Below are 27,719 nucleotides of genomic sequence, written 5' to 3'. Positions count from 1 at the left end.
TTGATTTATCTAAGGGTCGGGATGGTGAATGGATACCGTGTTTGGCCGTGGCCTTGGCGGGAACTGGGAAATGCATCACATGCCTCTCAGAGGCTTCCCGAGCACACCGCCCGTGCTCACGGGAACACCCCCTCCACAAACAACAGTCACCCCCAAAATGTCTCTTTTATAAAACTGGGGTAAAATGTACGATCTTACCCGTTTTTAAGCGTACAGTTCAGCGGCACTAAGTACCTTCACACCATTGTGCAACACCGACACCGTCCATCTCCAGAACGTTTTTATCGGCCCAAACTGACACTCTGTCCCCATTAAACACTAGCTCCCCTGCCCCTCCCCCAGCTCCTCCCTCACCCCCTCCTTCCTGTCCCTATGGATTTGACTCCTCCAGAAACTTCACATACGTAGAAGCAGACAGTACTTGGCTTTTTTCTTAATGATTATTTCACTGCACATGACGTCCTCGGATTTCGTCTATGCTGCAGCCTGTGTCAGTCTTTCCTTCCTTTTGAAGGCTGAATAATCATCCACTGCACAAGTGCACTGCGTTCCATTTATCCATGGGTGTCAGTGGACACGTGGGTTTCTTCCTCTTCTTGGCTCTCGTGGCTAACGCTGCTATGAACATGGGTGTGCAAATATCTCTTCAAGACCCTGGTTTCAGTTCTCTTGAGTCTATACGCAGAAGAGGAATACTGGGTCATATGCTAATTCTAGCTTTAGTTGTTTGAGGACCCTCCACACTGCCTCCACAGCGGCTGCACCGGGTTCCACTCCCACCAACAGTGCAAGGGCTCCAATTTCTCCACACCCTCGTCAACCCTTGTTGTTTTCTGGGTTTGTTTTTTCTTTGTTTGTTTGTTTGTTTTTTAGAGTAGTCATCCTAATGGACGTGAAGTAGAGAAATGCTTCTTTGAAAATCGGGAAATGCTTGATAACGTCAGAGACTAAGAAGAAGACATCCCTGTGCCCGGATCCCGGAGCACCAGACCCAGGCCCACCATGAGTTCGTTTGTGGCCGCACTGTTCTCTAACCCACCGAGATCTCACACAGTGTCTGTCTCTAAGGCTCTTTTTCACTGAAACCATAGGCCTGAGGACAAGTGCACCGGGGATGATCAGAGAAGCCGTCCCCTGGTTGCAGAGTCGCGCCACTCCTCTCCCAAATCCCAGCCACAGACGCCGGGCGTGCCCTCGGCTCTGAAGTCAGGACCAGACAGGCTGCCGTCCAGCTGGGAGTCCTTCGGCCTCGGCTGGAGCTCAGCCCTGCTGCTCTTTGGCCAAGGGACCTCAGGCACATCACCTTGTGGAGGTTACATCTTCATCTGAAAAGTGAGGGCGACGACCCTGTCCTGGAAGGATGGCTGGGAGGACGGCTGACCACCCAGGGCCATGTCCTGACCCATCCACGCTCGATATCATGGGGTCTTCAGTGAAACGGCCCCTGCAGGACAGCAGTCTGTGGGCCGTGATCAGAAAAAAGGAGAACGGGGACGTGCGAGGCGCCGTCCCACTTCACACCCTTCCCCTCCTCCACCCGGCACGCACAGCCCAGTCTCTGCCCGCCTCTCTCTGCCGCACACGCCAGCCCGGCCCCGTGGCCTCTCCCTCTCATGCGGGGTTACAGACGCTCCTCCGTGGTCCGGGCTCTTATCTTCTCTTCCTCTGTAATCCGACAGGCTTTCCACTAATCGGGCAGGTGGTCTGAGGGTGTAGATGGTCTACACTCGCACACACAGGGCGTGCTGAGCCGAGTTTTGCCGGCCAGTACTGGACCCACTTCTATGCAGCCGTGTGCTGGTACCAGGCTGTCTGGGAAGAGACGACAGCCCTGACTTGCAGCAGTCGAGAGGTGTCAACCCTCCCACGTGGCTGACTCGAAGCTGTGACCGACTCACAGCGGCTTCCCGAGGGCTCCCCGAGGAGTCTGCAGCTGTGGCCCCCTCCCTCCCCCTGTCCTGGCCATCAGTCCCCGGGAATGATGTGCATCTCACTCCCGCACCTCAGGTCACCCGACAAGAAGACAAGGACAAAATGAAATGCGCTAAGAAGAGAAGAATCTCCCGCGGACCTCGGGGCGGGGGAAGAAGTTCCCACTAAGGGTTGGCAAGGGGGATGTGCGGGAGGGTGTGAGGCACCCGTGATCCCATGCCAGCATTTAACCCCGTCAGCCCTGCTCGTTGTCAACCAAAAGTATCACATGCCCCTTGTGGAAACTTCTGGAAACATCCTGCAAAGAGAGCTTGTCTTAAAGGCCACCAAAAGGCCAGTCAAACCCAGGCACCCAGAAGAAACCTAGTGGGATGCTTGGAAGTGTGAGCTGTAGTAAGCAGAGGATAACGGAAGGCAAGACCTCGGATTTCCGAAGAACCAACAGGAAGTAATGTGCTTCGGCAGATGGTGCGTGAAGAGCTCGGGTATTCTCAGGCCGGAATTCCAGCTTCTCCACTTACGGCTTCCAACTGCCCCCTAGAGCCGCATGGCCACGCTGTTCGCACGTCTGCAGCGAGGAGGTGATGCAAGTGTGTGCCCAGTGAGATTGCGGGGTCCGCTGAGATGCTCAGCGTGATAAAACCTCCTGGTCCCACACGTCTGGACACACTGAGCTCGGGGTCCTGGTTGGGTCAGGCTCAGTCCTCCTTTCCCTAAAGAGTGAATAAAACAGCATCACATCTACAGACAGAGGGAACTAAGATGATTTTTGGAGAATATCTTAAATGAAAACTTACAAATGCACGTGATAGTCACCAAAACTGCTACAAGATCTCCCTTTCACGTATTTTACTGGAAAAGTATATAATAACATGGAACTTTTTTCTTAAATGTTCTAATCAAGAACAGCATCAGATGGGATGAAGTGAGAGAGTGGCATGGACATATATACACTACCAAACGTAAGGTAGATAACTAGTGGGAAGCAGCTGCGTGGCACAGGGAGATCAGCTCGGTGCTTTGTGACCACCTGGAGGGGTGGGATAGGGAAGTGGGGAGGGAGGGAGATGCAAGAGGGAAGAGATATGGGAACATATGTATATGGATAACTGATTCACTTTGTTATAAAGCAGAAACTAACACACCACTGTAAAGCAATTATACTCCAATAAAGATGTTAAAAAAAAAAAGAATAACAGAGGGCGCCGACCTCCTTAGGGCCCCGCCTTCCTTTCTACACCTCGGGGTGCTCTAGTGTCCGTCCTGGTGAGCCCTGAGGGCCGCACTTCCAGACAGCGCCTGCTCCCCGGACGCGGAGGTGTCACCAGAAGTCATGCGGGAACAGGCACCTGAGTGTGCCAAAGGGCTGGGTGGAGCTGAGACCCCCGACCCCCCAGACCCCCCCTCCTCCCAGGGCCGCTCCTGGCCCCAGGCTGGGCTGTCAGGGAACACAATGGAATCTTCTACCCGAGGTCCAGCCCCTGACAAGCAGCACAGGATGCTTTCCACATTTTCATTCAAATGGGACGGTTTGCCCAATGGGCCACTTTGCACAGACCAGACAACTGTCTTCGTTCTGTGACATTTTACGTGACATCCTCAGCAGTTTCTTGATCCTGTAAAGGGAGATCACGGCAGGAGATTGTGTTCCAGAGGATTCCTGTTGATCCTAGACGCCCAGGCAGCCCTGGCAGACGGAGATTCAGAGAGGGGAGGACACAGATCTGTGTGCAGTGGACGGGGGGAGAGAGAGGGAGGAAGGGACGGGGTTTCGGGCCCAGACCTCAGGGGCCCTGCACAGCCGCTGCCCCGGTCACCCGGCTGTGCACTGCGCCATCACTGCAGCAATCTGACGGTCCTGGGAGGTGGCTCTCCAGCCTGCTGCTGCGTCTGGATGGTTAAATCATTCTCCATCTCAGAATTCTTTAACAGCTGCCCAAGGGCTGCGTTCAGCCCACAGAAGGCTTTTGATTGACTCACAAGTTATTTTTACTGACTTTATATTATACGTAGTTAAAAAAAACCCCAAGACTCTACCTTTTTAAAAGTTCAGATTTTCAGCTCTTCTTGAAAAGTGGCGGATCCGCCAGCCCTGGGCGCACACTCCCCCGGCATCGGTGGGGCTGGAGCCCCACTCCTCGGGTGGGTTTCACCTACCAGTCCCTGCGTCTCGGCCGGTGTGTGTCCTTCCTGGTCCCAGCGAGCGTTTACGCCATCGTAGACCCTGAGCTACACCTCACGGAGTTTCAAACGCGGTTTTCAGTTTCCCCTCCTGGGTAAGTGTGATGTTTAATTGTCTGCGTCCGCTTGGCCAGACAGTGGTGCCCAGCGACTCATCAGACACAAGCCCAGCTGTTGCGAGAAGGTGCCTGTGGACGAGGTCAGTGTCGTGAGCAAAGGAGACCCCCCCACATAACATGGTGGGCCTCGTCCAATCAGGAGAAGGCCTTAGAGACAGAGCCCCGAGGTTTCCCAGAGAAGGAGGAATTCTGCCCCCAGACCGAACACAGAAGCCTGCCGGAGCTTGCAGCCCTGTGAGCTGCAGGCTTGTCACCCTCACAGACATCGGAGTCGATTCCTCTAAAACATCCCTGTATCTGCGCACACACCTGCTCGGTCCCTCGGGAAGGAGGGCTCTCCTCCGCCTTCCCATTTAGCAGACGCAGCGATTTCAGTGGTGGCTGCCCGTGCAGATCTTCAAAAGATTTGCTTTTATCACTTTATTTCTGTTTCCATCACCCCCAGTCTCTCTCACTCACATCTCTTCATGCTCTTAATTGCAGGCTTCACCTGGGCCTCTGTCCCCTTCTCATCCAGAGCGTCCTCCTGTCCTACGACGCCCTCATTTCTCCCCCGACACGCTTCAGACCCCTCTGCCTCTGGCTTTTCTCTACAATCTTCTTGTGCCTGTGCTGGAGACAGTCCAGAGTCCCCAGAGCTCGTGCATTTGGTTTCTGTTCAACATGAACCTGAACGGTTCTCGGTTAGATTCAGCCTATATCGGATCCGGCTGTATGTTTGTGCAGCCCTGTTCAACATGAATGTTCAGCGCAGAAGGTAGGTTTGTTTCTGACCTCTGGACAAAAGCTCGAACTGCTCTGTTACCTATACATTCGTATGACACCTTTTTTCATTTAGCAAGAAAAAAGCGGCCAGGTCTCACCAAAATCCTAACCCCATCCAGCACCTGCATGAAATGCAATCACCAGTTCTGAACTGCAGGTTTTTGTCAATTAAAACTCAACAAAGGTATATTTCATAATAGCAATTATTCCCAAATTAAAACTACAGGCAAAAGAAAGCTTCTTTAATCCTGAACAGGAAACTGGGGTGTGAACACACTGGCCGTTCTAGAGAAAATAAATGTGTTTCAGGGAAATAATTCCTCCAGGCAGCCACGAGCTCGGCTCGGGGAGACTCAGACGCATTGTTTTTGTTTCTAAACGTGAATTTCTACGTCGAGTGGGAGACGTTCCCGAAGTCTTTAATGACTCACTTTTCTCATTTTTACTAGAACTCTGATGCAATCATACTTCTATGATTCTGAGACTCCAGTCCAGCTGCATAATAACAAGCCTGTTATTCTTAGTAACAAGCCTGGGACTCTCCTGTGATTATATCATTTTACCCACAACACATTAAAAGCATTACAGCTTTAATCTACGGCTAAAACATTTAGTTTGATTCCCAACAGCAGCATCCTAAAATGTTAAGAGCTGGCTGCCTAGAAAAATGCATTAGCTGTTACTTTTGCCAATACAAAGGTAAACACCGTTAAGATAAAGGAAGAAAACAATAAAAACACAGTAGCAAAATTACCTGGAAAGTTACCATAGTTACCTAGAGACCATGGTAACTTAGCAGTCGCAATACTTGAAAATTAAATTCCCAACCTGACATTTAAGGGGTGTGGATGTGTGTGTGTGATGGGAGGAGACTGAGAAAAGTGAACAGATTCACCAGCAGAGAGGCAGACAAAGGGACTCTGCGTCCTCAGTGGGCAAGTGATGGAAGGGGCGTCCAGTGAATTCTGACCAGAGGACTCACAGGCTCTTTGCCCTTTCACACTGGACAGCAGCTTGAGTGTCTGCAGATGGGAAAGGGCTTCCTGGGCGCTGGTGACAGGCAGATGCTCCCCTCCTGGTCCTGCCCAGCTGCCTGGTCGCCATGGTGGCCGTCACCAGCCTGGAGAGACCTCTGGGCCGAAGTTCCTGGCGAGTGTCCGGCCGGTGTCTCTTCCTCAGGTGTGAGACATCGACAGATTCCTTCAGCCCCGAGGGTGGGCGCACAGGGTATGAAAGTCAGCAGGTGAGGGTGCAGGCAGCCCAGCTGTGACTTAACAGGAGGGTCGTCATAATTCCCACACAGAGGGCTCTGCGTCTGCTCCTCTGGGTCTGCTGTCCCACCTCCACACTCAGCTTGGGTCTCACGGGGCCTGCGACTTGCACCCTCTTGCCCAGACAAATCGGAACAGCAATGCTGGCATTTCAAGCGGGACCAAAGTATTTATGGAGAGCAAAGCTAGGAACCAAGTGCCGACGACAGGCCAGGCTTTCTAGGCACAGGGTACGGACTTGAAAAATGGCCCCCTGACCACAGGGCCGCCCCTGGGGACCTCCTGCCGTTTGAATAGAAGAATGTGTGCTTTTCACACAGCACGGTGGAATCAGAGCTGCAGCCCTGCCCCAGAGGTCAGGGAGAGTCGGGCAGAAAAGGTACTTGAGTATGAAAGTGTTAAGGTCTGTGTCTTCCTCTGTGTGTTAACTAGACAAACACGCTTTGGGTGTGGAACCACGTGCTAGACACTGGCCGTCACTGGTGAGACGGATACGATCCTGCCCTAACGCCGGCTCGTCTAGAGTTGGGCACAGACCCTAAGAAGTGAAATACATAGGACAGATGGAGGAAGGAAAGTGTGAGAGGCTAGGAGGCCACCAAGAGGATGCATGGGGACCCACCCGGGTCAGGGAGAGACGTCAGGAAGGCCTCACCAAGAAGGGCACCTTTCAAGGAAACCTGGCGGGATGAGCAAGTGTGATCTGTGCCCAAAGAGGACCATCCAGGTGGAGAGGACCGTGCCAAGGAGGGAAGGCATGGCCTTGGGCGGAAGGGGGCCAAGCTCTGGCTGGGACCCTGGGCGTGAGAGGGGCCTGCGGTGGGTAGGGGCAATGGGGTCCAGGATGTCAGGCCCAGCGGGGGGGCAGTCAGGATTGTCTTCTAACTGCAAGGTCAGTGACCGAAAGGGGTTAAGCAGGGAACGGAGACGATGCACTTTGGGTTTACAAATCCACTCGGGCTGCAGTGTGAAGGCAGAAGGGAGGGTGAGAAGACAGGCCATGGTGCTACTGCAATGGTCTGTGTGAAAGAAGATGTGGTGGGTTGAGGGGCAGTGGGCCCCGCTATTCAGAGATGTGCTGGGAGACAGAGCCGGCGGGCCTGGAGATAGCCTGGAACGGGGGCTTTCCAGGGAATGGGCTTGGTAAACACGGTGGGCAGAGGCAACAGTCATCAAGAAGAGAAAGGCCGGGGCAAATCAGCTCTCTGGGAAAGACAGAGCACTTGTCAAGTTCAGTGTGGAATTCGAGGCCCGGTGGAGGTATCTGGCGGGCACATCCAAGAGACAGGTCTGTCTGCGAGCCCAGAACCTTGGGGAAAGTTCCAGACTTGTCATCAGCAAGTGGCGGGCGAGGGTGGGGGGCGGAAATCCAGGGATGGGAGGCGGCCTGGGTGGGGGGCACGTGGGGAGGGAGAGAGTCCAGTCGGAGCAGCTCCGCGTCGCGGGGGCGGGTAGAGCAGGAGGGGCCGCCACTGCAGCACAGAGGATGAGCCCCGGGAGAGAACGCCCCCGGCCAGGACACGTTTGGAGATGCTGCTGAGAGGCAGGTGGCCCCTGGGTCTGAGGAGATGGCCACCAAGGTCATGAACGTCTCCAGAAACGCCACCCCGCAGCCCCTGCTCCCCAGATGCGGTGGGTCAGTGGAGGGTCTCTGCGTGGTGGCAGAGACCTGACCTTGGAAGTCAGGTCTGCGGGTGACCGAGGACAGCTCGTTGGGAAAGCCTTCCCCAAAGGCGAGGCTGTCAGCAGCCTTTGATGGGGGTCTCCAGTGCAGCCACCCCTCCTCGCCCATCACTCACACCGGCAGACCAGATGCAGGGGCATCTCACCTGGAGCCCCATGACTGCAGCCTGCGTCCAGCAGGGGGCGGCAGCGCCCCGTCCAGGAGGCCAGTGGGCAGCACATCTCCGGTGAAGTAAGGACCCTTGTAAGGACCCCTTTACAGCGTCTCATAGATGCACTTGTTCACTACTAGCGTGGAGAGATGTGCTGGGCCATCGCCTACATGCTCGGTTCAGAAAAAGGACCCCCAGATGTCCTTTGTAAATTCAAATTCTTAAATTCAAGGAGCCAGTTAACCTTTCAAAATGAGGCAGAGAAATAAAACTTTCTCATTAAAATATTAACCCTGATTCCAAACACGGTACTTGGGCAATTCAGACTGACCAGGTTATCACGAAGGTGGGGAGGGAGGCCACTCCTGGGCAGAGGGGGCTGGACCGATCCCTCTTCTCAGAGACCCTGGCCAAGACCATCCCCGCTTCTTGTGCTCTGTTCTTTCTACTGCAACTTGAACGTTTCTTTAAAATTTGCAACCTTTGCTCTTTTTTTTGAAGTGAGTGGTACAGCTGCCCTTCCTTCCCTTGAAGTTCATTTTCCCACCATCTCCCCTCCCCTCCTACAGAGTAACAGTCCATGGTGACAGAACTGTGGTGTATTCACTGTTATTACACGTGTGTGGACACGTGGCCGCCCAGCGGGAGACATTTCTCCAACTTTCTTTCACCTTGTTGTAACCACACAACTAAGTTGAGGCCAATAGGTTGGGAGAAGTGATTCCCACAGCTTTCAGATTGTGCCCTTAAAGGAAAGGCCACCTGCCTCCCCCTTTTCCTCTTTCTGTAGCCTGGGGTGAAAATGTGAAAGAGGGAGTTACAGCAGCCCCCTTGCACCATGAAGACAGACTGAAGTTGAGGACAACGGCATCCCGCTAGTGTCCTGGATTGTCTACCTGGACTCTAATACAAGAGAGAAATAAACCAAGGGATTAGAAAAGATACAGCTCCTACTGCTAGCTCTCCTGTAGATTTTCCTAAATAAAACATCAGGAAAATTAGTATATTAGCAAATGCAACTCAAGCAAGAACGTAAGACAGCATCTGGCAATTCGCAGTGAGTGTGGCGGGTGTTCATATACTGAACCATAAAACGTGAAAATAAGTCACAGCTGCTCGTTCTGAGCTCTGCTTCCGCAGCCTCCCCGCGCGTAAAGTCCCTGAGCACAAAGACAGCATAGGTACCTCTGGCTCCCACAGGGCAGTGAGCTCCACATCCGAGGACCTGAACTCCGTGAGGGCTGCAGCGATTCGAACGGTCTTCCCGCAGTTGTGAGGGAGGATACGGGCTGCTCTAGGAATCGGATGAGATAACAGAGGCCTCGGAAGTCTCGAGCCAGGAGTGCCCTGTTCATACAAATGGGTGGGCGAAGGGGGTCCCACCCCCCCGGCACCGTCACAGCTGCCTTCTGCGGCCACAGCTGCTGCCCGCCACCCTGAGGCCCCCGAGAGAAGAGGGTGCTCTCGACATCAAGTACAGAAGCGGCCCAAGTTTGGGGAAATTCCCACTGCACTGAAGAGCTGGAGGGTGAAGCAGGGAGGCGGGAGAACCCCCGACCCCAAGGGGGCATGGAGGGTGGCAGACCGGCCAGCAGAGATCCTCAGAGGAGGGCCATCCGCGGTGGGAGCGTCAGCGCTCAGTTACTGTGCGGGCTGACCAGGCAGGTGTGGCTGACCAGCACCACAGTGTCCGTCGTCATCCTCACTTTATGGGGATATGCACCTGAAAACTGAAAGCCTGAACTGGGAATGACTACCGGGAACCCACCTTACCAGAAAGGGGGACACCACCCGGAAATGAATTATCACGTGTTTGAAATTAACTCGAATATGAAAAGCTGCTCTGCCTCTAGAAACCTAGTTGTTATGGGCTAGTTGGACTTGTGTCCCCCCAAATTAACACGTTGGTGTCCTGACCCTTATTCTTCAGAACGGGACTGTATTTGGAGAGAGGGCCTTAAACAGTTGATAAGTTAAAACAATACCATCAGGGTGAGCTCTAATCCCATGTGACTGGTGTCCCTGTAAGAAGGGGAGGTCACACACTTCCCCCACAGAGGGACGACTGTGTGAGGACACAGGGAGAAGACGGCCGTCTGCAAGCCAAGGGGAGAGGGCTGGGGCGAAACCAGCCCTGCCCACACCTGGATCTCAGACGGGGAGATAGAAACGTCAGTTGTTTGAGCAGCCTGGTCTGTGATATTTTGTTACGGCAGCCCTCCCAAAGTGATACACCAGTAGGCTCTAAGCATACACACTGTATTCATCTAGACCAGATTCTGTGTTCTCATACCTCCCGAACGCCTGGAATTTGCACACACTATCAGAAATCTTAAAAGGATTTAAAAATATTGTACTTTCCCGGCTTCACTTAAAAGCTAGGCTATCTGTCCTCAGAAGCAAATCAACATACAATTTGCAAGATAATACCTCCGTGCCTGAATTTTCACCTTTGCTGAGATGTACATACAGTAAAATCTCAGTTATCCAGAAATAATTGATCGAGACCGCGCCTCTACTGCTTTGTAACAGGGACCAAGAAAAATTATCCTCTGGTCAGCACACAGATGTGGTCACACATAAACACACACACATGCATATGCAATAAATCACACATGTGCATATGATTAATGTATTAATAACAGCCTGGCAGGCACGAACCCATTGTCCCTATTAATACACAGTCATGACAAGTGTAGACAGATGATCCCCAAACACAGTGGAACGATGTTTGCAAAGAGTCAGAGGAGGGACGAAAGGCACACACTTAAGGTCCAGCCAGAGCCTGACAGTGAGAGAAGATACGAGAAATAGATGAAAAGGAGACCCGGGAACCGTTAAGGAACAGTCCGGAGCCCTTTAGTGTAGGAGCAGAGACCCCGGCAGCCCCGGGTCCCCGGGGGCGTCAGCCTCTGCAGCACCAAACGGTTGTCGATGCACCTGTTCTGATGCCCAAGGCAGCACGAAGAAAGGATGCCATTAATGAAATGAAATAGGTAGCCCATTTTAGAAACACCTTTATTCACTATGGCTGAAATCTGCAAAGGGTTATTGCATAAAGAAGCAAGTTTCACTCCTCTGGAGACGGAGATGCAGCAGACCTTGATTCCAGCTTCGCCGAGTCAGCATGAGGTTTCTGTGCCAGTTTTGAAACACGCTTTCACACATCTCATCAGTGCTCTGGTCAAACCGAAAGAAGCATCTGAGTAACGCCTCCTCTGCTTTGATTTCTGAAGTCACACGCTAACAGATTTGAAGGACGTGGGACCCCTGAACACAGGGTCTCCCAGTCGGAGCCCTGAGACTGGAAGACAACTCCTACTTCACCCACAGAACAGTTGTATTTTGCAAAGCCAAAACCATGTGTTAAAAATACAGGCTTTGGATCTTAAGAGATCATGTTGAATTTCGTGTAGAGCTGTAGCTGAAGCATGTAAGAACAAGAGCAAGTTTCAGATAACACGTTAAATACACGTCAGTATCTTTGCAGCTCATGTCAGGACTTTTCTAATAAGCATCGGTGGGTTTTTTTGTTTGCTTGTTTTGTTTGGTTTGGTTTGGTTTGGTCACACCTCAAGGCTTGTGGGATCTTAGTTTCCCTACCAGGGATCGAGTCTGGTTCCTCAGCAGTGAAAGCACAGAGTGCTAACCACTGGACAGCCAGGGAATTCCCGTGTTTGTGTTTTTGTAAGATGGGTTGATGCTTTTCCACTTAGGTTCATATATTTACAAAGCACTTTCAAAACTTGAGTTCTATGAACTTTTAACGCAAAGAGATTTGTTAAAAACTGATTCCATAGTTAAGCTCAGACTTTAGGTAAAACCACTTTACTGCAGCAGAAGCCAATGTGATCCAAGCTCTCTGAGAAGCTAATTTGAAGCTCGTCACTGCCAGAGTCCCCTCCACACAGCTTTCTTCAACTCCATGATGGAAATGAACAAAAGTTCTTACATTATTGTCTCAGTAAAGTTTCCTGGTTCTTTTTTAAAAAGTACTCTATTTATTAAAAAAAAAAATTTAAACGACTAACTCTTAAACTGCACTATAAGCTCCAATTTTATTGTGTTCTGTTAAACAAATAATTATTAAGCCCCTTCTGTATGCTAAGTGCATGCAGTCTAATGGATTTTTAGAGGAGAATTTCCAGTCACAGAGGGAAATGAAGCAAACTTACACTTCCTGACGGCCGGTTACAACCTCAACTGCCTTATCCACCGTGACAAGTGTCTCTAGTGCTCATGCAGCCACCTCTTCTGTCTCTGAGCTTGTTTTTCTTCTGCTTTTTTATGAGCTCATGCTTGAGAAATGAGAAAAAACTCACACTTTTTCACAGGGAAATGAGATAAAGCTCACGCCAGCCCATTTGCTATTATGACACCAACAGTAACCATCGCGATGGAAAGACGTTTAACCTTCTGCCTGAAATGAGTTACACGAGGGCATTCGTTTGTTTTTTCCTTTTTTTTTTTTTTTTTTTTTTGCGGTACGCGGGCCTCTCACTGTTGTGGCCTCTCCCGTTGCGGAGCACAGGCTCCGGACGCGCAGGCTCAGCGGCCATGGCTCACGGGCCCAGCCGCTCCGCGGCATGTGGGATCTTCCCGGACCGGGGCACGAACCCGCGTCCCCTGCATCGGCAGGCGGACGCTCAACCGCTGCGCCACCAGGGAAGCCCATCCGTTTTGGGTTTTTAAGCCGTGGGATGTTTTGCGACGACCAGAAGAAATTGTGGTCTAGGGCTGCTTCGTGAATATTCCTGAAAGTGTTCACGTTTGTCAGCAATTCATTTTCATTCAGCATTTCCCAAAGCCTGTTTTGCAGAATGCCAGCCAGCAGGGACGGGGGCACAGAGCATCCCCGTCAAATGAGTTTGGGGGATGCTGCCCGTCGGTGCCTGCTGGCACCCCGAGCGTGTGCAGCCCTGACCTTGCAGGAAAGACCCCCCTCGCTTTGGCTTCATGTCCACACGCCCCATGCGTTTTTGTCCCGCCTGTTAGCCCGTCCGCGCCGAGCCTGGAGGGCGTCACATGGTGAAGGAGGACGGGCTGTCGTTGTCCGCGGTCTCGCTGTTCTGCCGGGAGGTGAGGGTGTCCGAGTGCAGCCGGGAGCACGAGAAGCCCAGCGACTTCTGCCTCCTCTTCACGCACCACAGGTCCTTCGTGATCTTCAGAAAGTAGCTTCTAAACTTCTGACCGACGAAGGCATAGAGCACCGGGTTGAGGCAGCAGTGCAGGAAAGCCAGGACCTCGGTGACGTTCCTGGTGTAGCCCAGCAGCCTCTCGCTGCTGCACGAGCGGTCCGTCCTGCCCAGGTTGACGGCGGTCACGAGAAGCACCATGTTATGTGGGATCTGGCAAGCCAGAAAGACAAGGACCACGGCTATGATCACGCGGATGGCTCTGTGCCTTTTGGAATTCTGAGCTTGAATTAAGGTCTTGACAATAAACATGTAGCAAAATATCATAAACACCAGCGGGATGAAGAAGCCGAACAGGAGCTGCAGTCCCAGCACCAGCAGCTTCCACCGGATTGGCTCGGAGACGGTGTGGTACCTGGGCTCGCAGACGTCGCTGCCTTGCAGCTTGTATTTCTGGTTGAACATGAAGGTCGAGCTGGAGATGAAGATCGACACCACCCACACGACCAAACAGATCATCCTGTGGTGGGCCAAGGCTCTGGACCGGAGCCGGAAGGACTTGGTGGCCTGCACGATGGCGATGTAGCGGTCCAGGCTGATGCAGGTCAGGAGCAGCATCCCACAGTTAAAGTTGATGGCGTAGATGCCCCGGGTCAGTTTGCACATGACGTTGCTGAATATCCACTCGCCAGTAGCGTGGTTGACGGCCCAGAACGGGAGGGTAAGGACGAAGAGGATGTCTGCGACGGCCATGTTCAGGAGATAAACGTCTGTCATAGACTTGGCTTTCTTATAAAAAGCAAAGGTGACCACCACCAAAATATTGCCCAGGAGGCCAGAGACACATATCAAGGAGTAAGCGAGTGGCACAAATAGCCCAGAGAACTTTCTGACCTCCTGCAAGGAACATAGAAAGCTATCAACATCGAGTGAGTAATCTGAACTATTAGCCAACCCAAAATAATCCTCATTGGCATCGTAGATGTTGGTGGAATTCATGGGTTCCTGGAAAGTGAACAAAGATAGAGTTAGCAGTAGTGTCATTTTCAAGGAGCACGATTGACCGAAATTATACTCCCAACCAAAATAAAAAAGATGCTCAAATTATACCTCAATAGAGATGTTAAAAAAAAAAGTATAGTGACAACATCAAATGCTGGCGAGTACGTAGAAAAATTATATCATGTCACTGGTGGGAAAATAAAATGGTTTAGCCACTCTGAAAAAAAAAAAAAAAAAAGATGCTCACCTCTCTCATGGTGGTGCTTGATCTGGGCAGAGTGTCCGGGCCTGGACTAGAAGGGGAGTGGATTTTCAACTCCTCTGGCTCACAGCGGAGAGAATAGGAGAGAAGTGAATCTAAGGAGGAAAGAAAGCAAAATGCATTACAGCTAAGTATTCTCAGAGAGCCAGAGAATTAAGGAAATAGATTTCTTCCCATTTCAACACCAAGAGTGCACAGCGCACTATTTTACACAGAAATATTCATTTAGAGCTGGTGTCAGCAACCTCCTTCTGTAAAAGGCCAGATGGTAAGTATTTTAGGATCTTCAGGTCCTGTCGTCTCTGACACAGCTACTCAGATCTGCGGGTGCAGTGTGAAGGCAGCTACAGACAGCTACACAAATGAGTGGGCGGACCAGACATGGTACCGTGGGCTGTGATTTGCCCATCCCTGATCTAGAGCATAAAAAAGGGCGATATCAGCAAAACCACAGATCTGATCTGCAGAAAAACCTTCTGCAAAATTCAAATTAATTACATTCACAGGAGTCCACTGAACAAAACCTATAGAAGTGTAGATGTTGCTAGGATACTTATAATTTATAGTCCTAGCCTGAAAATATTATATGTAATATTAAAGGCTGGGTATATATTTATGGTTTTATATATATAATCCTGAAAAGCCACAGATGCGTCCCATGGACAGTCTAGCTAACGACCACTAATCTACTGGGGCAAACACATCATACTCCTCAGAAACCAGAGTTTGGGAAGGAAGGTTCAGGTCGGCGTGGTTAGGGAAGGCTCTGTGGACAGGCCCACTCTGGGTCCTTGGAGAACAGGTCACCTGCAGGTGACCGCTCTGGTTGAAAAGGAATACTGAGCGCTGCGTGTTTGTGAAACGGTGTGACCAGCCTGGCCGGGTCAGCCTGACTACAGTCCAAACAACCTTGATGGACCATGTGACATGCTGGGAACGCCAAGAGGGGTGACACGGGGTCCAGGCTCAAGAAATTCACCAGGAGACTAAGAAAGGATGGAGCTGGAGTCTCAGCACGCAGGACTCTGAAATCTATCATTTGAAACAAACAGGAAGGAAGGAAGGATTCTTTGCTCTCCCCATACTCACTCATCCTTCTTTGCTTGGTGTTGTTCATCATCCTGCTTTATTATCCAGCCGCACCCCCGGCAAAATCCCTGTCCTGGAATCCTGATACTCCTGTGAAATGCACACTCACTCTCCTCCTTCAGCTCCCCCCGTGCCATGTGGCCCAGCAACGTCAAGAAGACGAAGGAACAGCAGAAATGCGGGCCTCAGAGGCTCAGACAGGAAGGAGAAATGTGTCCCATAACCCATCTACCTGCGCCAAGTCAGTCCCCACCTCCAGAGTCAACACTGACATCTGGGGGAAGGATTCGGTGGATCACAGAGGTCACCCTGAAGGATTTTCTGAACATACTTCTTGTATCATTTGATTCTCCCGCTGTTGCTTCCCAATCACAGATCAGGTGGCCTGAACCCACTCCTTCCCGGATGCCTGGACACTGAGTGTTCGCTGCCGCTCTGGTCCCTGCTGTGCACACAGGACTGCAGGGAGGCTGGGCTCCCCTCTGCACTTTTGCAATTGCCTGCAAGTGTAGAGTTCTAATGGGCACTTCAGAGCATGCAGAAGATGCATAATACAGAGCTTCTGTGCTGCGAAAGCATATTGAGGAAGTGGATCCGTCGATCAGATTATCCGATTAAACGTATCAATCAAAACTCAAGACTTGTGCTTCCAGCCATGATGGATTAACAGAGACCAAATGCACCTTACGCATTAAACAACCAAGAAAGCCTGTAAAATGCAGTAAATCACAGTTTACAGACATCACAGGACTATGGTCCCCGACAGGAGACCAGTGAAGTGGGCAATGGTCTGAGCTCTGCGAAGCCCCCAGCTCTCAAGGGGAGCAGTTCCCAAGTGCAGAGCAGGGGGGTAACCCAGAGAATGGCCCTCTTGCTGAGTTGAGGAGACTGGGACCAGAATTCAGGGAGAACGGGCGGCTGGGAGAGGAGGCCCTTCACACAGAAAAACGAGGAGACCAGCAGAGTGGTGTCCCTAACGGGAAGCGACACGCGACTGGGGGAAGAACCACCAGAAAGGATGGGCAGCGGGGCTCACAGTGTCCTCCCAGGCTGGAAATAGCTCTCCCATGGCCAGATCGCTGTTGCAACAGAAATCAGTCGATAGCCTCCCTCACGTTAAACTTTATTCTTTTAGCCCATCCAGCCACTCTCCCCCACATATATATATATATATTTTTTTTTTCTTTTTCTTCTTGCTTAACTGCCATTTGAAAATGATCGTTTTCTGGTTAGAATTGAACTATGCACCTGGTGTTTACTTCTTGGAGAAAACACTCCCTAACAACCCCTCCCTTTGTGAGCCTTCTTCATTCCAGAAGGAAGGTCATGGCACGATAGCCTCAAGGACCACCAGAGCCCATCCCGGGACCCCCTGACGCCAGCTTTGATGGTTCTGAGACTTCGCTGAAGTGAAGAAGGATGTGCCGCTCGACCCTCGTCTGCCGCCCGATCTCCCACCCGAGAGTACAGAGCCTTCCCTCCTCTCAAGGGAGGGCACTAGCCCGCTGTGGCCCCCTTTGCCCGGCAAAGCAATAAAAGCACTCTTTTCTACTTCACCCAAAACTCTGTCTCCGCATTTCTACTCGGCACCAGTAAAGACAGGCGGGGTTTCGGCATCAGTGGCAACCATGACCTTCCCCATCCCAGGGCCCTGGGAGCGTCCTCGGGAGGGCGCCATCTTAGGAGTAACGGGGTTAAAATAATCTGACCTAAATGCTGCTCTGGACCTGCCGTCCAGAGCAAAGCCTGAGAGGAAGTCTCAAATGATCCATCTGATTCCAATAATACAACCACCTTCCAGAATAAAGCCCAAAATTATTTAAAGAAATAAACAAAATTCAGCCTTCAACATGTAAAACTCATAATGTCAGGCACCCAAACAAAAATTTCCAAAGCACAGTAGATTGAATGCAGCTCCCCAAAATGTGTATGCTGAAGCTGAACCCCCAGTGTGATGGCAGGTAGAGATGGGGCCTCCCCCCACAATGGGATTCGTGCCCTTACAAGAAGAGACACCACAGGGCTTGCGTCCCTTCTCTGCTCGGCACCCCGTGGGGACACAGTGAGAAGACTGCAGACCAGGAAGCAAGGTTTCACCAGACCTGGATCCTCTGGGGCCTTGATCTTGGATTTCCCAACCCCTAGAACGTGAGAACTAAAATGTTTGTTGTTTCCGCAACAAACAACAATTTGTGGTAATTTGTTAGAGTAGCTCAAACTGACTAAAGCACAGACATTTAAAATAACAGAAGAGTGTGAAACGGAAAAATGACAGAGATGATAGAATTAGCACAAAAATTTGCGCCAACAGCTACTGTAAATATACTCCATGTGATCGAGAAGGTAGAGGAAGGCGTAAACGTGACGCGGAGTGTCATGAAAGACACAAAAAGACCTAAGAAAGGGCCTATAGATGAAATACACAATACGTAAAATGAAAATACATCGATTGGGGCACTTCCCTGGCAGTCCAGTGGTTAAGAATCCGCACTTCCACTGCAGGGGGCATGGGTTCGATCCCTGCTTGGGGAACTAAGATCCCACACGCCTCACGGTGCAGCAAAAAAAAAAAAATAATCATAATAATAATAATACACTGATTAGGATTAACATCAGACTGGACACCAATGATGGACACAAATCAATTGTAATTCTATGCCCCGGCAACATTTGGAAATTGAAACTGAAAAAAAAAATCGTAATAGCATCAGAAAACATGAAATGAAATACTTATGAATACATCCACCAAGATGTATACATATCCTGAAAACTACAAAACACTGCTGAGAGAAATTAAATCATCTAACTTAGTGGAAAGATATGTCATATGTAGATTAAACAATTCAATATTGTTAAAATGTCAGTTCTCTCCAAACTGATCTACAGATACAACAAAACCCAAATCAAAATTGTGGCAAGGGTTTTTGTAGAAACTGACAAGGTAAATCTAAAGTTTATTAAGAAATTCAAGGGATTTAGAATAGCCAAAACAACTTTGAAAAAGAGAACAAAATTGTAGGACTCACAATACCTGATTTCAAGACTTACTGTAAGCTACAGCAATTATGACACTGTGGTATTGGCAAGAGGATAGATTCATAAATCAACAGAACAGAATAAATACAGATTTTTAACTAAACTACCAAGGTTTAGTGGGAAAAACGGTCTTTTCAGTAAATGGTGCCCGAACAACTGGATATTCATGTATAAAAGTTGATCCAAACCCCTATATCACACCGTAGGCAAAAAAATAATTCAGAATAGGTTATAGAGCTGTATGTGAGAGCTAAAACCATAAAACATCTAGAAGAAGACATAGGAGAAAATCTTCACACCCTTGGGAATGAAAGAGATTTTCTTGTAGAAATTGCTCAAGGCATGAACTGTTAAAAAAGTGATAAATTGTAACTGATCAGAATTTAAGACTTCTGCCCTTCGAAAGGCTTCAGAAAATGAAAAAGACCATTGCATGGGGAAAAAATTGTAAATTTATATCTGATCATTGTGGCCAGCATATTCAAAGAACCCTTACAATTCAGTGTCAAGAAGACAAACAACTCAAGAAGAATCAGGCAAAAATTTTAAGTCGATTCCCCAAAGAAAATACATAGGTGTATTTAGAAGCACAAGATAAGGCACTCCATGTCGTTAATTATTAGGAAAATGCAAATTAAAACTGCAATGAGAAGTCGTTTCATGCTCACCAGACTGGCTAAAATCAGAAAGGCACACAAGACTGTGGAAGACGACGTGGAGCCTCGCGTGCTCACCAAAGTGGTGGGGACGCAGCACAGAGACCCGCTCTGAGAAAACAAGTCAAAGTCTCTCATAAGTTAAACACACACTTACCATGTGAACCACAAGTGACCCCTGCGTGTTCACCCAGGAGAATGAAAATGAAAGACTTGTACTCAAAGGTTTATTCTTAACAGCCCCGAACTGGAAAGAACCCCAGTGCCCATCAGCTGGGGAACAGATATGTAGATTGCTCCCCCTCCACACACTAGAACGCAGCCGGAAGATGAAGACTGGCTACTGACGCCCGCTCCACACACGTGAATTACAAAAGCATTTTTCTGGGTAAAGCATTCAAACATATAAGACCCATGTACTGCATTATTCCATTTATATGAAATTCTAGAAAAGGCAAAACAATAGTGGCAGGAACCAAGTCAGTGATTGCCGTGGGTGAGGGGTCGGAAGAAGAGACCGGCTGGGCCGTGGGTGAGGGGTCGGAAGAAGAGACAGGCTGGGCCAGGCTCGGGGACTTTTTGTGGTGCGGGAGATGCTCCCTGTCAGGACGGTGACTGTTGTCAAAACCCACTGAAGGGTGTACTTCAAATTGGTGACGTTTATTCTTATAAATTATGCCTGAAAAAGCTAATAAAAATAACGTGCACACAGCTTCACACAAATGCGCTGATGCGGGGGACTTGTCCTCACTTGGGACTGAGCAGGTTGTGGAAGGTGCGTGGGAAGAAGGACTTTCAAGGACTCCAGAAGGAGGAAAAGGTACAGACTGAGGGAGGGGTGGGCTACAGGTGCGTGGGAAGGGGGCTGGGAGCAGAGCAGGAGGGGATACCACGGAAGCGGGGACACAGGGCTGCCATGGAGACCACGCTGCTGGGGAGCTGTGCAGGGACCGAGCCCAGACGGAGTCCAGACCTGGGGAGGCAACATGGGTGCTGGTGAGACGCAGCTGCGGGGTGCTGGGGTGTCAGGCCTTCATACCATATGGAGGTGGGGTTGGCAACGGTGGGAATGGCAGCCCAGTTATAATGCGGTAGGGGATGACCCAGCATGCTTGGCCCAGCTGGAACCCCACTTAGGGGAGATACTTTTTAACCACACTGTGGTAGATAATGTTTTCTGAATTCAAATTGAATCCAGTTCAACCGATGTTCATGAGTATCTACTGAGGAGAAACAGAGGATGCAGAGATGCACTGAACGTCAGCTCCAGCTTCAAGAAGCTGTCAGGTAAGCAAATCATTATAAAACGTGCAATACTAGCAACAATAGTGGGGTGCACAGAAAAACAAGGGGCTCCCTCTGGTGAGGAGAAGGCCAGGGTCAGGAAAGTCTTTGTCCTGAGTGTCGGCAGGAGGGTCTAAGCTGGTACCACAAGAAACCAGATATTCAGGCCATGCCGCCGGGGGGTGCGCTCCAAGCAGAGACCTTAGAAGTTCGGTCTGAATTATGTCTATTCCTGAGACATGATTTTAATCTCCTTTGATTTACTCTTATTTCTGATTAGAATGGCAGAATAAATCACCATAACCCAAATTTGTAAGTTCTGCATCTTTCGGGGATAGTGTTACATAACTGTTGGGTGTCAACCATCTAGAAATCTGCATGATGACGAACATAATGCTTCTGTGGTTGAGAATCAGTGTTCTCAAAAGAGCCTGCTCTCAGGCTGACACGTACTCAAGGCACTCGCAGTCACTGCAAGTAACTCACCCTGCCCCAGACCACCATGTTCATTACAAAAATCATGTGAGTCGTTCGGAGGAAATTGTGCTGGTGACAGATTGGCATCAGGGGCACCACAACATGGAAAGAACCTTTCTTTTTTCCTCAAGTAACTTACCTCAAATCTCCAGCAGCAATAGTCAACTTTTTGGAGAAAGAATCTGCGGACTTTCTGTTATGAAAATTGTGATATTAAGACATTGTAAAAATAGATATTTCGTACCTTCTCTAATGAACTGAGAGTTAAATATATGTGTGGTAATTTGTTATGGAAGCAATAGAAAACTAAAATAATGCTCAATAAATGTAGCCTGTTAAAAGTAATGGATGTTTTATTTTTAGGCCAAATTATTGCAAGGCTTAGAATGAGGTACGTGATAGTTTCATCAAGTCTACGCTGATCAGACTTACATAGTAATTTTGAGTTGAGCTATGGAAAAAATGACCAGCTGGAATCAACTGAAGCCAAGTGGCTATGATGGTGAAGACAGACCCCCATGTGCCAGAACTGGAGATGTTCCACCTGAACGGAGGGAGGGCCAGGGAGGAATGAGGTCATCAACTACCCGCAAGGTTGTCATTTGAAAGAGGGTCTAGGCTTACCCGTCCCCGCACAGGGTCAGAATGTGCCCAGTGAGTGGAGACGGTATCCACAGATTTGACCAAACATTAGAAAGAACACTTGAACCGTTTAGTAAGAATGACACGAGCTGCCTTGGGGGACGGCAAACTCTCTGGCAGGCACAGTGGTGAGTCCTTACAGAGCACGAGGTGGGTGTGACGTGGGTCAGACCTGCTGAATCAGAGCCTTTGGTGATGAGCTCTCTGGTGAGGAAAGGGTTGAACAGGTGCAGCTCTCCCTTCCAGCTGGAGACACGGGGGCAGGACTAACCTTGACCGGCCTCCTTGGAACCAAGCTAAGTGCATTTGCCTGTGGAGGCCCTGACGGAGAAGCTTTGAGGCAGACAACACCATGTGGAGCATGGGGGCCACTGGAGCCCCGTCCACGGGAGGGTGCGGGGCACAGGAAAGAGGCAGCCTCCAACTGTGCGATGAGCAGTCAAACCTGCAGAGTCCTGAGAGCAGCGTTTTCACGTGTGCTGCTCATAACACTTCATACTGATCTGAAACCAAAACCCACGTTTAGTAAGCTGTATCTGATGGTTCGGGGCCCCTCCAGGAAAGCGATGTCACCCTGTGCCTGTGCTTGCCTGTGTCTTCTGAGTCATCAGTAAAGTTGGGGGTGAGGTAAGCTCTGGAGGCCTGTGCATGTCCGCTGTGATCATGGACCATCTCCTTTCACACTGTCTCCGGGTTACTCTAATGCACGTTTGTGGGTGAGAACTGGGGCTTCACCTGGAATTCCAGCGTCCAGCAACTTAGATCATTGGAATTTAGATCAGCATTTAAAAGTGAGTTCCTGGGAGATGCTCTGGGTACAAAGAACAGCGGGAGAGAGGGAGAAAGGAAGAGCAGGGGAAAGATTGCTCTGGGGTTGAGTGAGATTGGGCAACGCTACCACCTGCATCCTCCTCTTGGGTATTTATGTCACGGTTTATTACCATGGCTCGGAGCCTTGCTGAGTAACCACACCTTCCCAACCTGCCCACCCACAGGAAGTTTAGAGTTGGTGTTCTTTGGAAAACACTTTGGAAAAAGCTGACCTAGAGGAGCTATCCCTTCCTTCCTTCCTTCCTTCCTTGCTTCCTTCCAAGACAAGTATAAACGCCAGGCCCACATGCCGGCCGGTGGCCAGCAGCTCCAGGCTCTGTCCAGCGCTGGCACTGCCTGGTGGTGAGGGATATCACTAAGGCGAACAGATCCCCTATCTTTAGGCAGGAAGCTGGTCTCCACGCCGGCCTCCAACTAGGAGTGTATCCACCACTCAGATTGCATGAAAGGAAAAGTGCACAGGCCTTGCGCTAACTCCTGACGGATTCTTTTCTCATCGTGGACATACTTAGAATTCATCTATTATTAAAAGATATATCTTTTTTTTTTTTTTTTTTTTTTTTGGTGGTACGCGGGCCCCTCACTGCTGCGGCCCCTCCCGCCGCGGAGCACAGGCTCTGGACGCACAGGCCCAGCGGCCATGGTTCACGGGCCCAGCCGCTCCGCGGCACGTGGGACCCTCCCGGACCGGGGCACGAACCCGCGTCCCCTGCATCGGCAGGCAGACTCCCAACCACTGCACCACCAGGGAAGCCCCTAAAAGATATATCTTTGAATGGCTTTTCGTCCGTTTATAGAGACACACAGTGATAAGTTGAACCTTCATATGACATTTGCATTTAAGATTTGAAACCACAAATATATTACTGTTTTAAATGAAAAGTAAACGTGCTGAAGCCCCAAGATTCAACGTATGCACGTGGTGAGAGCGTCTGCCTCCCAACTGTCACATTTCAAAGATTTTGTTACGACCCAGGAAAAAAAAAAGTGTTACTTCAAGGAAAACTTAATGTTACTTAATTAGATGAACATTCTTAACATAGTGTTTTAAATGCTAATTTACTTTTTTTTTTTGCAGTTAAACACTGTGGCTTCCTAGTACCATTTTCATTAGGTACAATATGCAAAAGAAGGCATCTCAGAAACTAACAGCTAATTGACTACTTCATTCAAAAATGAAAAGAATAGGGCTTCCCTGGTGGCGCAGTGGTTGAGAGTCCGCCTGCCGATGCAGGGGACATGGGTTCGAGCCCTAGTCCAGGAAGATCCCACATGCCGCAGAGCAGCTAAGCCCGTGAGCCACAACTACTGAGCCTGTGCTCTAGAGCCCACAAGCCAAAACTACTGAGCCCACGAGCCACAACTACTGAGCCTGAGAGCCACAACTACTGGAGCCCGTGTGCCACAACTACTGAAGCCCATGTGCTTGGATCCCATGCTCCACAAGAGAAGCCACCACAATGAGAAGCCCCTGCACCACAAGGAAGAGTAGCCTCCGCTCACTGCAAATAGAGAAAGCCCGTGTGCAGCAACGAAGACCCAACGCAGCCAAAAATAAATAAATAAAATAAATTAATTAAAACAAAAAAAAATTAAAAAAAAAAAACTCCAGGCAGTGCCCCTTCTCCCTACTCAGCTGCTCTCAAATCCACCAGAGGCCGCCCCCCGGGTCTCCACTTCACAGGAGCTACTCTTCTGCTCTGGTCTTTGAGGGCTTTGGAAGCCCTCTGGTCACATGCAGAGGACCAGGGACAGGCAGAAAACAGTTTAGGTCATTAGCAGCCAGCGTCTTCACTGGTATCAGTTGACCAAGGACAGCCTCGCAGGGTCTGTCTGTCAATTACTGGTCTGCTCTCTGTTCGGACCAGGAGTGGGTGGCAGCAAAAAGGAAGTAAGATCCCCAAGAGAAGAGAAGAGAAGAGGTGGCTGAAAAAGCAGAAGGGGGTGGGTAACAGACCAACTTCAACCTCTTTGTGCATTTGGCCAAGGGCAGAATCTACCCACAAAATTAAATACAGGGAAAACATGAATAATTTTCACAAAATATTATCAGCAAGGAAACTGTTAAATTTTTGATTTAAACAAAGTTAATAACAAGTTTAATAGTTTGTTAAAGTTAAAGCAGAAGATTTTAAATCTGTGTTTATTTTCATAAATAGTGACGGCCCACAAGACAAGGAACAAGAACTAAATGTGTGTGTACATATGTTGAGTACATGTATGCACATGCATACATGTGTGTGTGCATGTATGTGTGTCGCATTGTGTGTATGGGTGTACGTATGTATGTCGTGTTATGCATTGCGTGCGTGTGACGTGTGTGTGATGTGTGTGCATGTATATATGTTGTGTGCACACGTATAGTCAGTCATATGTAGGTATATTATATACGGGTGTATGCATTGCATGCGTGTATGCGTGTGTATGTTTGTTGAGTGTGTGGAAAGCGGGTGTGCACGCTTGAAATTAAGTTCTAACTACACACTGGGCATTGGGATCACTGCTTTACATCTATCATCCCTTATAGCCTCACAAAAACCCTCTAAGGTAGACTTATACCCATTTATAGATGGGAAGACTGCAGTTCCTCTAGGGCAGTGAATTAGAGACCTAATTCACCTTGTCTCCAGCAGGTCTTACTGAAGGACTATAAAATTCCCACAAGATCTTAAATAATATGTTTATTTTTAAACGATATGTATATCAGAATCTCACAAACTACAGAAGTAAGTACTCAATAAATGTAGGTTCTCTTAATTCATTTGAACCATGGGTGTTTTAGCCTTTTTTAGATGAACATCAGTGGAGCTGAAACCCTAGTCTGGCTTCCTTCTGCTTTTGAATAAGAGTGGTTAAGAAAGAAGCCAGAGGGTTTTTTCCAGTGATTGGTATATAAGTTTGCATTTTTTTTCTTTTGGTTCCCTTTGCTTCTTTAAAAGCTCACTTTTACATTTTCTTTTTCATTACAGAAATTATATTTCATATCTCTAATCATTTCCAGAATTAGTGATTCATTAATTCAGACCTTGCATTTGTTTCTTTACTGATCTCTGCAATAGCTATTTTCTGCAACTCCACAGGCTTTGGATGGAACCTACGGCAGACTCTTTTAAAGACCACTGCGCATTCTTCTATGGTCATGAGACACTCACTCCACAATCACTGTGGCATTTGCAGCCATTATCAGAGCTTTTCCTGTATTTCACTGAGTCTCATAAAAATTTCCACCCAATCAATTTCTCTTAAATGACTGCCTGAAAAGCTCCTTCCCAGTCCATCTCCAGCTATTCGAGACCCTCACTCGTCATCTTTCGGTGCATAAATCACCTATTGCGTGGCCGCCAAAACATTATTCTAGCTCAGGTGTTAGCGCTGCAAACTCTTTACGTACTTATTTAAATAAAGAATTGCTCTCCAGACAGGTGCCCCCTGGACTTTTCCCCTATGAAGCAATGCCCGAACCATCGCCCAAGCTCCAGTTCGAGGCAATTAGAGTGAAATCGCTTCCTGTACATTTAGAGGGAAAGCGAGCTTCTCGAACACACAGTACGATTCCTAAAACTATTAGGACACTGTATGTGTGAAAGTGAGAATGTTTCACTAAGTGTAAACACAGACAGCATGCCAGCATTCCGGAATTCTTAAGAGTAAAGCACTTGCATGTCTAATATTCCTCAGACGTGGGTATCAGAGAAGAAAAGACACTTTTAAAAGGAGTCGAGGGGGCTTAGCGGGGCTCACCTTGAGAAACGCCGTGATCCAAAGTGCCCAGTTCGGTTACACGCCCCTCATGACACCCCAGGAACGCACAGCACCAGTGTGATTCTCTTAACCAGATGCACTTTCTAATGGTCATTAAGAAAAAAGCAGTGAGAGACCAGAATTAACCAAAAGCAAATCGCTGAATTACCACTTCCTATGTAAAAGGAACGCCTATTTGCCCAAATACAGATGGTTAACCATCTATATCCTGTAGGTTATAAAATAATCATATGACTCCCTGGAGCTGGTGGTAAAGTTGCTGAGAAGGGAGGGACCTGGGTGCTGTTATCTCCCAGAAGAAGGACTCTGAGTTGCCTTTCAAGGTGTGACAATGAGTTTATGCTCAAACACTCACTCCGTCTCCTGGTCAGTTACCTCTGGGAGCAAGGGCACTTTGCGGGCTGCCTGGAAAGATTTAGAAGTATTTAGAAAGGGCCGTGTGAGCATTGTGGTTAGTGCTGCAGCCTCTGGAGCCCCCTGCCTGTGTTCACCCCTCATTCCCTCCTCTGTACAATAAAGACCATGACGGGGCAGCCTCAGAGTGTCACGGAGGAGAGCAGCCTCAGTTCTTGTGACGCTGGTAGGACAGTGCCTGGAGTGGGGTAGCTACCCAATAAACACTAGTTTTTTGGGGGGATAAAAAAACACAAGTATTACTATTGTATCATTTGGGATCAAAAACACCATGGGTGGTGATGGATATTAACTAGACTTATTGTTTATTTCACAATACATGTAAATATCCAATCATTATGTTGTACACTTGAAACCAATATAATGTCATATGTCAATTATCTCTCAATTAAAAAAAAGAAAAGCATGAGATGCTAAAAAGCTGGGCACTCGATCTGTATGAGACGGCAGGTGACAGATCTAACAAGTGCCCTGTCATTAGGTATAGCAGTTGATGGAAGGAAAAGCAATTGATGAGTCATTTGGAGAACTCATTTTGGGGTACAAGCGATTTTTAAAAAAAAAAAGACAGAAAAATAAAAGAAAAAGAATTCTGGAATCATAAAAGTGTTCACCATGATGTAGTGTGTTGTTGTGATTCAAGTCTCAAGAAATAGGTTTTTTTATTTTTTTCTTATACATTTATTTATTTATTTTTGACTGCATTGGGTCTTCGTCATTGCGCGTGGGCTTTCTCTACTTGCAGTAAGCGGGGGCTACTCTTCGTTGCGGTGCGCAGGCTTCTCATTGTGGTGGCTTCTCTTGTTGCAGAGCATGGGCTCTAGGCGCACGAGCTTCAGTAGTTGTGGTGCACGGGCTCAATAGTTGTGGCTTGCGGGCTCTAGAGTACAGGCTCAGTAGTTGTGGCTCACGGGCTCAGTTGCTCCATGGCATGTGGGATCTTCCCCGACCAGGTCTCGAACCTGTGTCCCCTGCATTGGCAGGTGGACTCTTAACCACTGCGCCACCAGGGAAGTCCCAGGAAAT

The 27,719-nt window shown here is 49.0% G+C and overlaps 1 protein-coding gene across 1 annotated transcript; it reads right to left on the bottom strand.

The window, feature by feature from the left end:
- Positions 1–12,616: 12,616 nt before the first annotated feature.
- On the bottom strand, positions 12,617–26,381 carry CCR6 (C-C motif chemokine receptor 6). Its single transcript, XM_030852954.2, has 3 exons — positions 26,259–26,381; positions 14,488–14,597; positions 12,617–14,243 (listed from the first exon to the last, which is right to left on the bottom strand). Exons 1-3 carry the CDS (start codon positions 26,371–26,373, stop codon positions 13,125–13,127), a joined length of 1,344 nt encoding a protein of 447 aa, XP_030708814.2. The 5' UTR covers positions 26,374–26,381; the 3' UTR covers positions 12,617–13,124.
- Positions 26,382–27,719: the final 1,338 nt, after the last annotated feature.

Source organism: Globicephala melas, chromosome 14, assembly GCF_963455315.2.
Source record: "Globicephala melas chromosome 14, mGloMel1.2, whole genome shotgun sequence".
NCBI classification, from domain to species: domain Eukaryota; kingdom Metazoa; phylum Chordata; class Mammalia; order Artiodactyla; family Delphinidae; genus Globicephala; species Globicephala melas.
This window is presented reverse-complemented; position numbering and strand designations above follow the sequence as displayed.

Bases quoted from the DNA above. Each gene is read 5' to 3' on its own strand.
- CCR6 (XM_030852954.2), bottom strand. From the start codon at position 26,373: ATGACCATTAGAAAGTGCATCTGGTTAAGAGAATCACACTGGTGCTGT. The intron at 14,598-26,258 runs GTGAGCCCCGCT...TTTCCTCCTTAG, and splicing joins GGATCACGGCGTTTCTCAAG to ATTCACTTCTCTCCTATTCT. The intron at 14,244-14,487 runs GTGAGCATCTTT...TTCACTTTCCAG, and splicing joins CAAGCACCACCATGAGAGAG to GAACCCATGAATTCCACCAA.